The sequence below is a fragment of the Xyrauchen texanus genome, chromosome 19, assembly GCF_025860055.1.
Source record: "Xyrauchen texanus isolate HMW12.3.18 chromosome 19, RBS_HiC_50CHRs, whole genome shotgun sequence".
In the NCBI taxonomy this organism is placed as follows: domain Eukaryota; kingdom Metazoa; phylum Chordata; class Actinopteri; order Cypriniformes; family Catostomidae; genus Xyrauchen; species Xyrauchen texanus.
Window position 1 is genome coordinate 27,229,616 of NC_068294.1, and position 14,482 is coordinate 27,244,097.

The following is a 14,482-nucleotide window of genomic DNA, read 5'->3' on the forward strand; positions in this document are numbered from 1 at the left end:
GCGATGTGTGTCAGCAGGTGTCAGTCTTGCATGGAGCCCCAGAAACGGTGCGGGAGCTGCTTAGTTCTCTTGGTCTGCTGTGCTACAATCTGGACCTCAGCCACAATGGCTGGGATGATCTTGACTACTTCAGGTGCTGATGATTTCCTAAGAAGAACATTCTGAGATTGTCTGTCTTCTTCGGCCTGTGCATCTCACATTTTTTAAATTGTGATGCTTTTAAAAGACTGATTCAAATCAGCAGGAGCTCTGTTAAAAGACAAGAAAAGAAAAGAAAAAAGTGCTCAAGAGTGCCCTACATGTGTCACAGTAATATAAAAAGTGAAAAGTGTGTTCTCTGGTCTTGTGTAGGGGTATTACCGAGGAAGAGCTGTGTGCAGCAGGTGTGTCCAACCCATTTCACCGTCAAAGAATCTTGGAGAACCTGCCCAAGATTTGGGACTGAATGCAGAGGCTGGTAGACGATCAGGTTCAGGGCAGTATCATGATCAAAACGTCACCATTCTAACTTTTTGACTGCATCAGCAAAATGTCATTGTCATGCTGTTCTCACTTCAGTTTGGATGATTGAGTCACAGGCTTGAATTTATTTCACATGTTTAATATAAGTCTAGTTACATTATACAATCATATTAACATTTTAGATCTCCTAAACCAACCCCATCCCTAAACCTAACCGCTATTAATATAACAAGACTATAACAACAATGTAAAAAATAACAAGCAGATACAGTCACAATAACTTACCAAACGGCTCATGCTGCATTTAAAGTCTTCTGAAACCATAAGATAGCTCTGTGTGTGGAACAGAGTGAAACCGTTTTAATCACTGAAAATGTTCCTCAGCGTGAAAATACATCCAAACATTAGGTTTGTTCGACTTGAACTGAGCATTGCCTTACTGATCGAAATATGACGCTTGTAGTGAAGGAGGAGTTGAAAAGAAAGCCGTCAAGTTGGATACCTTGTGCTTCCCATTGTATCAGTCACAGCAGATTGCAATGTTTGTTTTCTTTATTGCTGATGAAGTGAATGCAATAGAAATTCAGATAGACAGTTGTTGATTGTAACTTATAATAACCAGACAATACACCAATTTGAATAGGTTAAGTCCTCCTAAATACAGTGCATGTGTGAACAGGAGGAAAGTCTGAAATAAGCCTATATTATTTTAATACCAATAAAGGAGTTTTTTTTTACATGAACATTATACAGTATATATAAGATGAAGATTGCATGAAAAGAGAATTGTACTGTTGTAAAAACACAGATTTGTGAGAGTTTAGCCAAACTGAAGGTATCAGAATAAACATATTGGTAATGGCATACTACCATAATACTCTTTTAAACTGATATGGGAGAAGTAGTAAGAGTAGTATAGATAGTATGCAATTACAAACTTTGCCCATGAAGCGCATGTCATTGGAGAGTCTGGCCAATTATGAATAAGCTGTGTCATCATCAGATGTTGTGCAGCTGCTTTGGAGAAACTACACCAGCTGAATCATCTGGCTGGTTTCACCTCTTGGTTCTTTGACGGCAAATGTCAAGGTGAGGCAGTGGTGGCACCAACTAAAGTTGAACAAAATTTGTTCATGCACTGCTTCAAGTCAGGCACCAACCAGTCTGCGCAGCACTGCATTAAGTCAAACACACCTATTGGTTTGTTGCAATTGGTCACATGACAAGATCGGTCACATGAGACGTAAGAGCCAATGACATTTCAGTGATAAATTGAATTCATGGCATCAGAGTAGCATTTAAGTAATGCAAGCAAAAAGTCCCCCACACTGACATTCAGTCATGTGAGTGTGTAGGTTATAATGGTTATAATCAGGTTATAATTTATTTAGGTTTTTATAAATGATGCAATCAAATTTTGTCTTCTTCATTTTTTTATTCTCCTTTATGATTACAAAAGTTTACATTTCATTTGTAATAAAGTTTGCTGTAGTCATTCATGGCAGTCTCCAGGATATGCATTACCTTTTAAATGTGCAAAAATAAAATGTTTGCTGGAGGAGTCCACAGGGATTTAGTACAGATTGCAAAATGTTCTCCTATTTGCTTTTGCTTCATATAAAACTATAAAATTCTCAAGACATTTCCAGTTGCTCTCTCATTTATGACGATAGCATGACATTAAGTGGATTCACCCTCCTCCCCATAGTTTGTCCAGATCCACTTTTGGGCCAAATAGTGCTTTATACTTTAATGTATACATTGTTATGTAATGTTTACTTTAGTTCATTGTGAAGGTTTTATAAAGTCACAGAAAAAGAGTTATGTTTAACCATCATTGACTGCTGAAAAATACAAAAAGTGGTCTTGAATGAAATGTAAAATTCTCTTTTGGATTCAGTTGCCTCTCTCAGACATATAAAAACAATGAGTCTGGAATGTTTGTGATTTCTTAATAATGTTGTAGTAATGTTAAGAGACACAATAAGATAAAAAGGATAGATAGACAGACAGACATATTATTGGCTGATTTTTTTCTGACATTGTTTTGAATCTTTTAACCACAGTAAGCAAACCAAATCAGGTAAAGAGTAGATGTGTGTTCAGCATGGGCTTGCCTTAATTCTCAGTCATAAGTTTATTATGGGGTCAGGAACTGAAGAGTGATAATGAGCAGACTGCATTCCCAGTTGATCTATTAACTGGCCTGCTGTTCACATTACATTGCGGAGTCACAATGTCTCACTCGCATTCTTGTACAATTTACACATTTTCCCAGAACTTTCCCCTCTGCCTAACCATCAGGCCAGCACAAGCAATGCACGATAATCTCCCCAGCATGTACACAATAGATTTTTTATTCCATGATATATCGTGAGTTGTAATTTATTTATTTATTTTTTTGTTTTTTTTTGTTTTTACAACACTAAGTGTAAGCCATATATAATTGTCAAATTATAGTTGAACAAGTTTGAAAACTTCACAGATTATTCAACCTGCATGGAGTTATGCAGTTTATAGTTTATGCAGCCATAAAACCATTGTGTGAACATTCTGTGTGAACTTTAACTCAAGAAGACAAAGCAGTCATGCCCCCTGTTGTGGCGCTGGCACTGATCTCAAGCAGATAAGGGGCTCTCTTGCAGTAGCCTTTTGCCCTGTTTATTTAGAGTACTATGCAAGGATTTTCAAATAAGACACTTGCTCCTCTATGTAAGACCTTGTCTTTCCTGAACAAAACTGATCATAGTTTGTACTATGCTCACTTACCAGCACACCTTACCTCTGTTATCTAAGTGGGTGCAATATAAACGTGTCTCGCTCAGACTGCTTTCGAGTGTAATGGTTATGTTGTAAAAAGAAACAGATCCGGCAAGTGACTTTATTGCTTGCAACCACCATCCTCTCATTTGTTGAATGGCACTATTTTAAACTTTTCTTTATTAAATTTAAACAAATGAGAATCCGCTTCTGAGAGCTCATAGGAAACACTAGAGATTTTCTCTTTATTATTTCTATTTAAGCCTTTGAGGATTCTGAAAATAAAGTTTGCAAGGAAAGTTTATACACACCTCTAAGTCAGACATTTCCTCTAGTTGTAGTGGTAAAGAAAATGTAACAAAGCTGATAATACTGACTCATGTAAACAGGCAAAAGGTTTGTAGCCCACACAAAGTGATATAAAATATAAACGTTTTTGATGAATGGGCTCATTTGAGCTCACTACTGCTTGTGTTTTATCGCAAATGCTTGTGTAGCCTATGAAACCAACAAAAACCTGTTTTTAATATATCCTGGAATAAAGAGATTAAGAGTGTCCAATGTCTGAAGTGCTAATAAAAAATTTATATAAAATTGAACCATGTTTGCATTGGGCTTAAAGTAGTCCTATAGTTTTACTTCAAGGATTTTATCATAAAACATAGGCTGTATCAGTTACGTGAGCTAACAAAGAGTGTTTAAAGGGCACGGGAGATGAGCTTCGATTGTAAATTAGTGTCTGTTTGATGGGATAAGATGACAGAAACTGATAAGCGAAGGTATAAAACTGAGGTGATCTGAGGAGTCCAGAAACTCCTGCAGAAATAAGGAAAAGTGTGATTCATTTTTATAAATCAAAGATTAATCAACTTTAACTTCGAGTTTTCTCAATTGTATTTAAAAGATTTTTATGAATATGTAATAATTGATTAGATATTAAGCAATAACTGTAACTAACCGTTGGTGTGTTCGTGCTGAGGGGCTGAAGAGAGAATCTTAAATTGGCGCCGATTCTCCGCCCCACCGCTCACGCGCTCAACTATCCCAGCGGGGCAATATCAGCTCAAACTCAATCCAACAAATCTGGCTACATAATCTCTTAGGCAGTAGAAGGGTTTTCATACATTTAACCTGAATCATCTACGTTCATGCTTTGATCTGATAAAGGGAAGAGTTTACATTGTTCTACTGAACGGTATGTTTACCCTGCATTCTCTCTCTCTCTCTCTCTCTCTATTTAAAATTAATACTTTTTTTTCATCCAGACTGCTCCTTAAATGAAAAAGCAAAAATTGTATGTTGTTTTGAGTCTCACGTTAGCTGTTTTGCGATTAGCTATAAAAAGCCAGCAATTTAGTTTAAACAGGAGAAGTTTCGCAATAGATTATTTCGGTATTTTGATGAACGTGACTTCTTAAGTTTTCTTTTGAACTGATTTGCGTTTTCGACCAAACCGCAGATCAGTTCAAAATTAGATATAGTCTATACATTGCTAATACTTCTCAGCCAGTAGAATTCATTTTGATTTTATGGCTTTAGACATAATGTTTTGGAATTACACTGAAAACTGCCTTTAGCCTATCCTGTGTTGTTGACTACCTACAGTCTCAGGAAAATGTTTTTTTTCTTCTTCTAAAAATAGCTTTTCTTCTTCTTCTTTTTTTTATTTAAACAGAGAAATGAATTCCTTCTTATGGGAACGTGTCTTAAGAAATGTGTCCTTTCTTCCCACCACTCTGCTACCGATGTCTATGGAGGAAGCAAATTTAAGCTGTCGCTTCAATGAGGAATTCAAGTATATCCTACTACCTGTGTCATACTCATTGGTGTGTTTCCTGGGATTGATACTGAACTCTGTGGCTTTATGGATGTTCATTACTAAGATGAGACCCTGGAACACCAGTACAGTCTATATGTTCCACCTGGCTCTGTCAGACACACTCTATGTGCTCTCCTTGCCAATGCTCATATATTACTATGCAAACCGCAGCCATTGGCCATTTGGTGTTTTACTCTGTAAGGTTGTGCGCTTTCTTTTCTATGCCAACTTGTACTGCAGCATCCTTTTCCTCACTTGCATCAGTGTGCACCGCTACCTTGGCATCTGTCACCCCTTTCGTACTCTAACCTTGGTGAAGCCGCATCATTCCCACCTGGTCTGTGTTTTTGTCTGGATATCAGTCATAGCCTGCCTGGTGCCCAAGCTGATTTTCGTCACCACTTCTCAGAGGGACAATGACACTTTGTGTCATGACACCAGCAGTCCGAAAGACTTTAACGATTACGTTACCTATGACTCAGTGGTTATGGTGCTACTGTTTATTCTGCCATTTCTAGTCATCATGATTTGCTACTGTTTAATGGCAAGGGCCCTGTGCCAACCTAGAATGGGCCTGTCCCAAGGTCAACAGAGTACTTCATCCCGGAAAAAGTCCATTAAACTTATCATAGTGGTGCTGGTTGTGTTTGCAATCTGCTTTGTACCCTTCCATTTCACCCGCTCCCTCTACTACAACTACCGTATTCTAGATGCTAACTGCCAGTCCCTTAATATAGTCAACTTTGCTTATAAAATCACTCGCCCTCTTGCCAGCATGAACAGCTGTTTGGACCCCATCCTCTACTTCCTGGCAGGGGATCACTACCGCTCTAAGCTCATCAGAGTGTTCACAAGACAGACAACCAACACCCAATCCACTGCGTGTGTGCACTCACCTCCTGAGAACAATATTGGACTAGTCTTTAAGAATCCAGATGCCCAAGCCAACAATGAATCTAAACTCTAGTCATGGATTTTGGGTAATTATTTTAAATGCAGTTCTAGGATGCTGCCTCAGATGTTTTAGAGACCCCATGAGTTCTCTGTCAACAGACAAGCCACAGAGACATAAATTCGAAAAAAGTCTGGATGGCCTTGTTGTTAATACTACATTGAATTTGAAAGTAAATGAATCTCTTTGTAGAAGGAATGTGGTTTGCTTCCTGTGTGCACTGATAATGTTTTTGCCATCCAGTATTATCACTAGTAATGTAATGCTGCAACATTACAGCTAATTTTTATAATTTTGCTAAAGTGCTGATGGCCAATTCATGCCTATGGTTATTTTATCTGCCGAAACTGCTCACTGTTGTTCAAGGACATAACATGGCAGGGTAGAGGTACTGTCCACACCTAAAACAAAACCCACTCTATATACCAGAGATGGACTCTGGCCTGTGACTATTACTACAAAAATGGCAAAACAAAGACTATGTGTTCTATTATGTCTGAATGTCCCATTGAGGGAAATGAATGCTTGAAATCCTCCTCCGAAAGAACTCAATTGCAGTTCCATAGTATTTCATGAATAATTGAAATTATTCTTCTATCAATTTCAAAAGAATATCTACTTTATTATTTTGCAATTTTTTGAATGCTGGAAACATTATAATTATCCTAAATAGCAGAAAGATGCAATGGGATTAGATTTCCATTTATTTTAATTAAACTGAGAGAAAATTTGAGGCACAGTGAGTGAAAAGGTGAATGGTTGTGAGGGAGGCTGTAAAGTCAACAAGCACAACTGCAGATATCCCCTCTTGGCTGCTTCATTTTTTGTATAGCTGTTTTTGTCATTTGGCGGAGGAGCTGTACAGCTGTGTGGCTGTACGTGTGTGTGTGTGTGTGTGTGTGTGTGTGTGTGTGTGTGTGTGTGTGTGTGTGTGTGTGTGTGTGTCAGTAATTGCATGAGGGGGTTGAATGAAGGAAAAAAAATGATGATGGCGGAAATCAGATCGCTTTTGCATAGAGCAAAGAGATTTTCCTGATATAACCTCTGTGGAAATGTTTGTGAGTGTGTATTTTCATATGTCTTTGATTTAATTAGTCACAATAATTATTTTGTTACATTACTCTGGCCATATTATTTGTTGCATTTCAAACTGTATTTACACTGTATTTTGTATTTGCTTTGAAGTGGCTGTATGTAAGTCTTTTCAAAGAGAAACAGCACCATTTGTTTTGCTTGCAAAATACTTAGCAAATTGATCTGGGCTGCATTTCCCAAAAGCATCTTTAGCATAAGTAGATTGATTATGATGCTTTTGATAAAGGCAGCCCTTTATCAAATAGGGTTAACAATTTTAACATTTCATTCAGAACATGCTATGAAACAGTGTTGTAATGCTGCTAAGTTCTGTTATATGTTTTATATATTTAGCCTCTTTACAATTTTTTTTTTTTTAAAGAATAATTATTTTTATTTTATTTTTTTATTATTTTGTATGGAACTATGAGAACTGCTTGTTGTATATCCATCTATATGCTGCACAGAGTTTGTGGGAAAGATGTGGGTGCCATCTTTGAGGAGTCAAACAAATAGCTAGTTCTTTGTTGTTATAATTGCATTCAATTTTAATTATACATTTTGTTAGAGCCAAAATACATCTTGCTTTGTGAAACAGTGGGAAATATTGTAAATAGGATCTGCCCATTTAGAAATGATCCATTAGACAGAAAATGCCTTTATTAGTAATTGGAAGTATTAAGGGAAGTTTTTTAATCTAAGGTCTTTTTCTAAACTAAAACAGTTTCTCTCAAAAAGAACTAGAAAATGAGATCCATGCTTTTATTACATCACGACTGGATTACTGCAATTCACTCCCATCTGCAGATTGTTCAAAATGCGGCAGCTAGGTTTTTAACTAGGATTAAAAATGGGGATCACATTTCCCCTGTATTAGCTTTTCTACACTGGCTTCTCGTTAAATTTAGAATTTATTTTAAAATTGCTGTCTTAGTGTACAAGGCCCTTTCTGGCCTTTCACCTAAATACATTAGTGACCTTCTGCACTCTTACTCTCCTCTAAGAATGCTCAGATCAGGAAATCAGCTTCTTTTATCTGTCCCACGTTCACGCTGCAATTCAAAGGGAGACTTTTCAGTTTTTGCTCCAAAACTTTAGAATAGCCTGCTCTTCACGTAAGGTCTGCTCCATCTTAAGCTATTTTCAGATCTGCCCTTAAGTGTTATTTTTATTAATTGTCTTTTGATAGTATTTAATGTACTGTTTGCTGATAATAATTAATGTAAAGGTTGCATTTTTACTATATATTGTTTGGTTGTTTTTATATGTTTTATTTGTAAATTGTATAACACTTTGGATCAACCTCTGTTGTTTTTAAATGGTGCTTTATAAATAAAGTTTGACTTGACTTGAATTGCTTTGTTAACAAGTAGATAAATTATGCACTTTACATCAAATTATTAAAACAAATTATTGTTCAGGTCCACATTGCATTTTCTATGAGAAATGTAGAGTTCAATAATGATAGAGTTCAATAATGTTTGCTAAATATTAATAGTTCAAAGTTAAAGTTTGGATGATGAAATGTAAATTACATTGAGTTCATCCTGTTATAAACAATGCTTTTTAAGATTCTTTTTTTATGTTTTGAAGAGTGCACACAGAAGGACGTTATGCAGTCTCTCATGGAAAGGCACTTTTTTGGTCAGTAGATGTCCCCATTGGCATTTAACATTTTTAATGAAGAGTGCATGAACATCATACCCTTATGAACACTTTACCAAATGGCTTTGACATACTATAATAAATAAACCTGTTGGCTGCTTCTTTTGACGCAAAAGAAAACAGTTAAGGTCATGGATAGTTTAAAACACACATCTAGCCATCTTTTTTATTTAACCGGCTACTAAAATCACCCTGAATGTATGGAAGTAAATTGCATCAAGTAAGCGGAGGCTACACAATACACATACACTACCGGTCAAAAGTTTTGAAAACACATTTCTTTATTCTTTAAATCTGTGTTATATTTTAGCATCTTCAAATTAGTCACCCTTTGCCTAGAATTTGCAGACTACTCTTGATGTTTTCTCAACCAGGTACTTCTTGAGGTATCACCCTGGGATGCTTTTTAAACAGTATACAAGGCATCCCCATCTGTGTTGGGCACTTATTGGCTGCTTTTATTTATTATTTGGTCCAAGTCATCAATTTCAAAATTATAATTTTTTTTTATTACATTTTAGTTTTATAAAGAAATATATTAATATGGTGGCACAATTATATTTTTGTCTACAAAACTAATTTCAAACATTTAAGCATACACCTTCAGATCAAAAGATTTATACGATCATGAGAAACATTCAGTCAAGGGTTTCAAAACTTTTGACCGGTATGTAAATACACAACGAAACCACATAACTCTTAATTATATTTGTCAGTCATAGGATTCCGTTTAATATGGTAATCTTCATTGTTCAATTGTTATTGTGAGTACTTTCATTAAAAACATCACACAAGCAAGTATCAAGCACAGATCAATATTTGCCAACAAAGATATTGGTGGTTATTTTAATCTTTGTGAGGTAGTTTTATTTTACCATTAAATATTATCCACAAAACCTATAATGAACATTATTGTTGCGGAGGGATGTTAAGTTTAACATTTCTTTTTTTTTCTCCGATCATCCTGATCCTTCCTCCACATGTATCCCCATCCCTCCCCCTCTCTCTGTGTAACTGTACTCATACCCTCACATCCTTGTGCAGAGAACCACAGGGCCCAAGGACAAAGGGGTGGGAGTACCTGATAAAGAAATCAATGCCATGAACACTGCACTGCAATACAATACTTATAAGACATGTAGCAATAAAGAAAAATACTGTCACGATCTGGGAAATCAGGCGAAGGCAGACAGAAGGTAGGATCCAAACGCGGCTTTATTGAAAACCATAAATAACAAAACACGGGAACAAAGGAAATGTCCACAATGGGAAAACAGAGACAAAACCTTGGAAGGACACGGGGACATCAACAAGGGGAACAGGAACCACGAACGGGAGCGTAGTCACCGGAAACTCGGGCTGGAAACAGGGAGCTAACAGATACATCCATTCACAAACAACGACCGACAGAGACTGAACAAACAGACAGGGTTAAATACATGAACAAGGGAAAAAGGGGCCAATGAACAAACAGAACTCAAACAAGGTAACAAGGTGATGAACAGAATCCAGTGGCAAATTAACGAGGGCAGGTGAAAACAATGAACGGAGAACACGAACGCTAACAAGAAAACTATGGAAGTACAAGGGTGACAAAAGTGCAAAACTAAGGAATTACAAAATTGACAAAAATGACAAACAAGGGCAACAGTGAAACAAGACAAGGTAGTAGAAGAAACTACAAAGGACTACAAACACCAAAACAGGAAACAGGAACTAAACTAAGCTTCAACATAAAAGCACAAAACAAAAGACAACAGTGAACATACCAAACATTAACAAACTGCCTGAGAAGCCATAGTTTTCCCACCAGTAGCAATAATTAACCTTTATATACACATGTATTCAGTATATATATTTGTGTGTACTTTGAGGTAAAAGAGGAGTGCAACACTGTACAGAATAAATGTCTGCTTGTTTACGGTTGATTTATTTTCAGATGTTTTTTGTTTGTTATTTTTTAGTAGAATGATTATAACAAGAAAAGTGTTAAAATTGCTTAATTAAACAATAATATAAATATTGTTTTTGTTATACTATTTTGTTTTCTGTTTGTTCTGTTGTCGGATGCAAATGCTAAATTTAAAAATAATTTCTGTGTATAACATATTGCTCTGTCTAGAACAGTTTCTCAAGAATATTTTTCCCATTGTAAGTGGCTTTTAAATATTTTGTATAATTTTACTATACACTTTTTTTTTCTAAAGCAACATTTTAATGTTTTATATCTAAAATAAAAAGGTTTTCTTTATGAACTTCTACTTAATTACTACTTTAATTCTTTAATAACTTTAAAAAACTAAAAACGATTCAAACTTGATTAATGATTCAATCAATTAGCAAAGCAATGTTTAAACATTTTATTTATAAAAATTTACTTTATTCAAAGTAAACCAAGTGAGATGAATTGTTCTTTACCATTTCATATTTTTATATACCATAGCACAGTTAAAAACTTGTGTACTGCTGTTAATTTATTTTTTCTATTAGAAAGAGGTGGACATGGACTGCCTTGCAAGTGATGACATTATATTAATAGTCATCTACAGTAGTCATTACACATGATATGTAGTCATCTACTGATATGATTTACCAGGTAATCTTGTGTGAGTCCATCAAATTGCAATATATACTGTGTGTGTGTATATATACACACACACACACACACACACACACACACACACACACATGTTGTGTTTCCATGTTTTATGGGGACTTTCCATAGACATAATGGTTTTTATACTGTACAAACTTTATATTCTATCCCTACCCCTAAACCTAACCCTCACAGAAAACTTTCTGCATTTTTACATTTTCAAAAAACATAATTTAGTATGATTTATAAGCTGTTTTCCTCATGGGGACCGACAAAATGTCCCCACAAGGTCAAAAATTTCGGGTTTTACTATCCTTATGGGGACATTTGGTCCCCACAAAGTGATAAATACACGCTCACACACACACACACACACACACACAATATATTAAAGCAACTATTAGAAAATATTCAGACCCCTTTTTTAAAAAAAAGATTTTCACATCAATCTACACTCCATACCTCATAATGACAAAGCAAAAAACAGATTTATGATAACTTCTAAAAAAACCTGAAATATCACATTGACTTAAGTATTCAGACCCTTAACTCAGTACTCAGTTGAAGCACCTTTGACAGTGATTACAGCCTCAAGTCTTTAGGGTATGACGCAGCACAACTGGAGATCCTTTCAAGCTCTGTCAAGTTGGATGGGAACCATTGGTGGACAGTCATTTTCAGGTCTCTCTAAAGTTCAGTCTCTGGCTGGGCCACTCAAGGACATTGACAAAGTTGTCCCTAAGCCAGTCTTGTGTTGTCTTGGCTGTGTTCTTAGGGTAATTGTCCTGTTGGAAAGTGAACCTTTGGCCCAGTCTGAGGTCCTGAGTGAGGCTTCCATCTGGCGACTCTGCCATAAAGCCCAGATCATGGAGTGTTGCAGTGATGGTTGATGCAAGTTTCTCCCATCTCCATACATGATCTTTGGAGCTCAACCAGAGTAACCATCGTGTTCTTGATCAGCTCTCTTACCTTCTCCCCTGATTGCTCAGTTTGGCCATGTTGCCAGATCTAGGAAAAGTCCTGGTTGTTCCAAACTTCTTCCACTTAAGAATTATGGAGGCCAATATGCTCTTGGGAACTTTCAATGCAGCTGGAATTTTTTGTAGCATTCCCCAGATATGTGCCTCAATACAATCCTGTCTCCAAGCTCTGCAGGCAGTTCCTTTGACCTCAAGGCTTGGTTTTTGCTCTGATATGCATTTTCAGCTGTGAGACCTGATATAGACAGTTGTGTGCCTTTCCAAATCATGTCCAATCAATTGAATTTGCCACAGGTGGACTCTAATCAAAGTGTAGAAACATCTTAAAGATGATCCAGAGAAATGGGATGCACATTGAAACTAAATTTCAAGTGTAATAGCAAAGGGTCTGAATACTTAAGTCAATTTGACATTTCAGTTTTTCTTTTTAATACATTTGCAAAGTTATCAAAAATATGTTTTTTGGTTTTTTATTATGGGGTATGGAGTGTAGATTAATGTGGAAAAAAAATAATTTAAAGCATTTTAGCATACGGCTGCAACATGAAGAAAAATGAAGAATACTTATGTCTGAATACTTTCTGAATGCACTGTACAGAGAAATGGTTCTGGACAGAGCAATATGTTATACAAAAAACATGTTTGCATTATTGGATACAGGTCAAGAGCTTCAGTTAATGTTCACATCAACCATCAGAATAGGGAATACATTTGATCTCAATGATTTCGACCTCAGCAGAAATTGAAATTCATCAGTTTATTTAGTTAAAGACTGGAAATATACAGTTAAAGACTGGAAAAACATCTGCTGAGGTACACAGATGACAGGCCCTCTGCAGCATCAGCTTTCTGTTGTTGGCTGACAGAAGTGGAACCCAACGTGGTCTTCTGTTGTTGTGGCCCATCCGCTTCAAGTTTTGACGAGTTGTGCATTCTGAGATGTTATTCTGCTCACTACAATTGTACAGAGATGTTATCTGAGTTACCTTAGCCATTCTGTCAGCTCAAACAAGTCTGGCCGTTCTCTTTTGAAATTTATCATCAACAAGGGGTTTCCATCCGCAGAACTGCCACTCACTGGATGTTTTTTGTTTTTGGCACCATTCTGAGTAAACTCTAGAAACTGTTGTTTGTGAAAATCCCAGGAGATCAGCAGTTACAGAAATACCTAAAACAGCCCATCAGGCACCAAAGATCATCCATTGGTGATCCTAATAGAGTGGTCGGTGAGTGTTTATGTTGCTTTATATGTGCAGTTAAAGGCTTTTTGACTGCATTAAAAATACAGATATTTGATGTTTGTGTTACTATTAAACTTGATTCAGACTTATAAATGAGTAGGTGAGGTTTATAGCCCTACTTTCCAGTCAAACAGAAGTTCTTATTCTACCTACCGGTAGTTGCCATACTTTTTTAAATGGAAGACTGTTCAACCTCAGATGCATGCTGACTTTACTTTCATGGTTTTTCTGCTCTGTTGTGTGTCACACAGGAGAATAAACAAATGATTTCAAGGATATGGACTTCTGAGATGTTGAGAGTGGAGAGGAAGAGTGACATAAAGAGGAAAGAAGTTCATTACCCAGCTGAAAAGGAGGCAAATGGCTTTCATAGTTGCCATGGGAGCAAGGCTTTCTCTCCCTGACAAACCTATAATAAGGTATTTCAGCGGCCTAAACACAATTATTGCATGCTAAAAAGCTTTTCAATGTAACAAGTGGTCGGTATGGATTCACATGGTGATTCAAGCAGACATGCAGCATAAGACTTTAATTTGCCTATCAATTCCAATTTTGAGCATATAAAAAAATCCACAAGAAACTTTGCTCGATCTCATAACTTAGTTGACATCACTTGAATAATACAATGAGAAAATAACTCCACCGAAGTGTAGGGAAATAACTAGTTGTTTTAGAATTCCTTCAAGCTAAAATTTTAAAGTAAAATAAACATATGATCTAGAAATTCTGAATTAAGAGATTTTCATAATATCTCCTGTCTTTCTATGCTTTCAGAAAAAATATAGCATGTTTTGCAATCAGGATTTAAAGATGGTAAATGAAAGTTGTGAAGGACGTTGTGATGCTTTAATTTTCACACAAAAGCTAAAGCCTTCAGAAATAAGATCAAGATATCAAAATATATTTTTTGCGTGATTATTTAAGATTAAAATT

General features: G+C 36.2%; 1 protein-coding gene and 1 pseudogene across 1 annotated transcript; both read left to right on the forward strand.

Annotated features, from left to right (window-relative positions):
• LOC127659795 (phosphatidylinositol 3,4,5-trisphosphate 5-phosphatase 2B-like) overlaps positions 1 to 445 on the forward strand; it is a 46,754-nt pseudogene extending 46,309 nt beyond the window's left edge.
• Positions 446 to 4,304: 3,859 nt separating this feature from the next.
• Positions 4,305 to 8,385, forward strand: LOC127659652 (P2Y purinoceptor 4-like). The gene is made up of 2 exons (XM_052149570.1): positions 4,305 to 4,417; positions 4,898 to 8,385. Exon 2 carries the CDS (start codon positions 4,902 to 4,904, stop codon positions 6,006 to 6,008), a length of 1,107 nt encoding a protein of 368 aa, XP_052005530.1. The 5' UTR covers positions 4,305 to 4,417; positions 4,898 to 4,901; the 3' UTR covers positions 6,009 to 8,385.
• Positions 8,386 to 14,482: the final 6,097 nt, after the last annotated feature.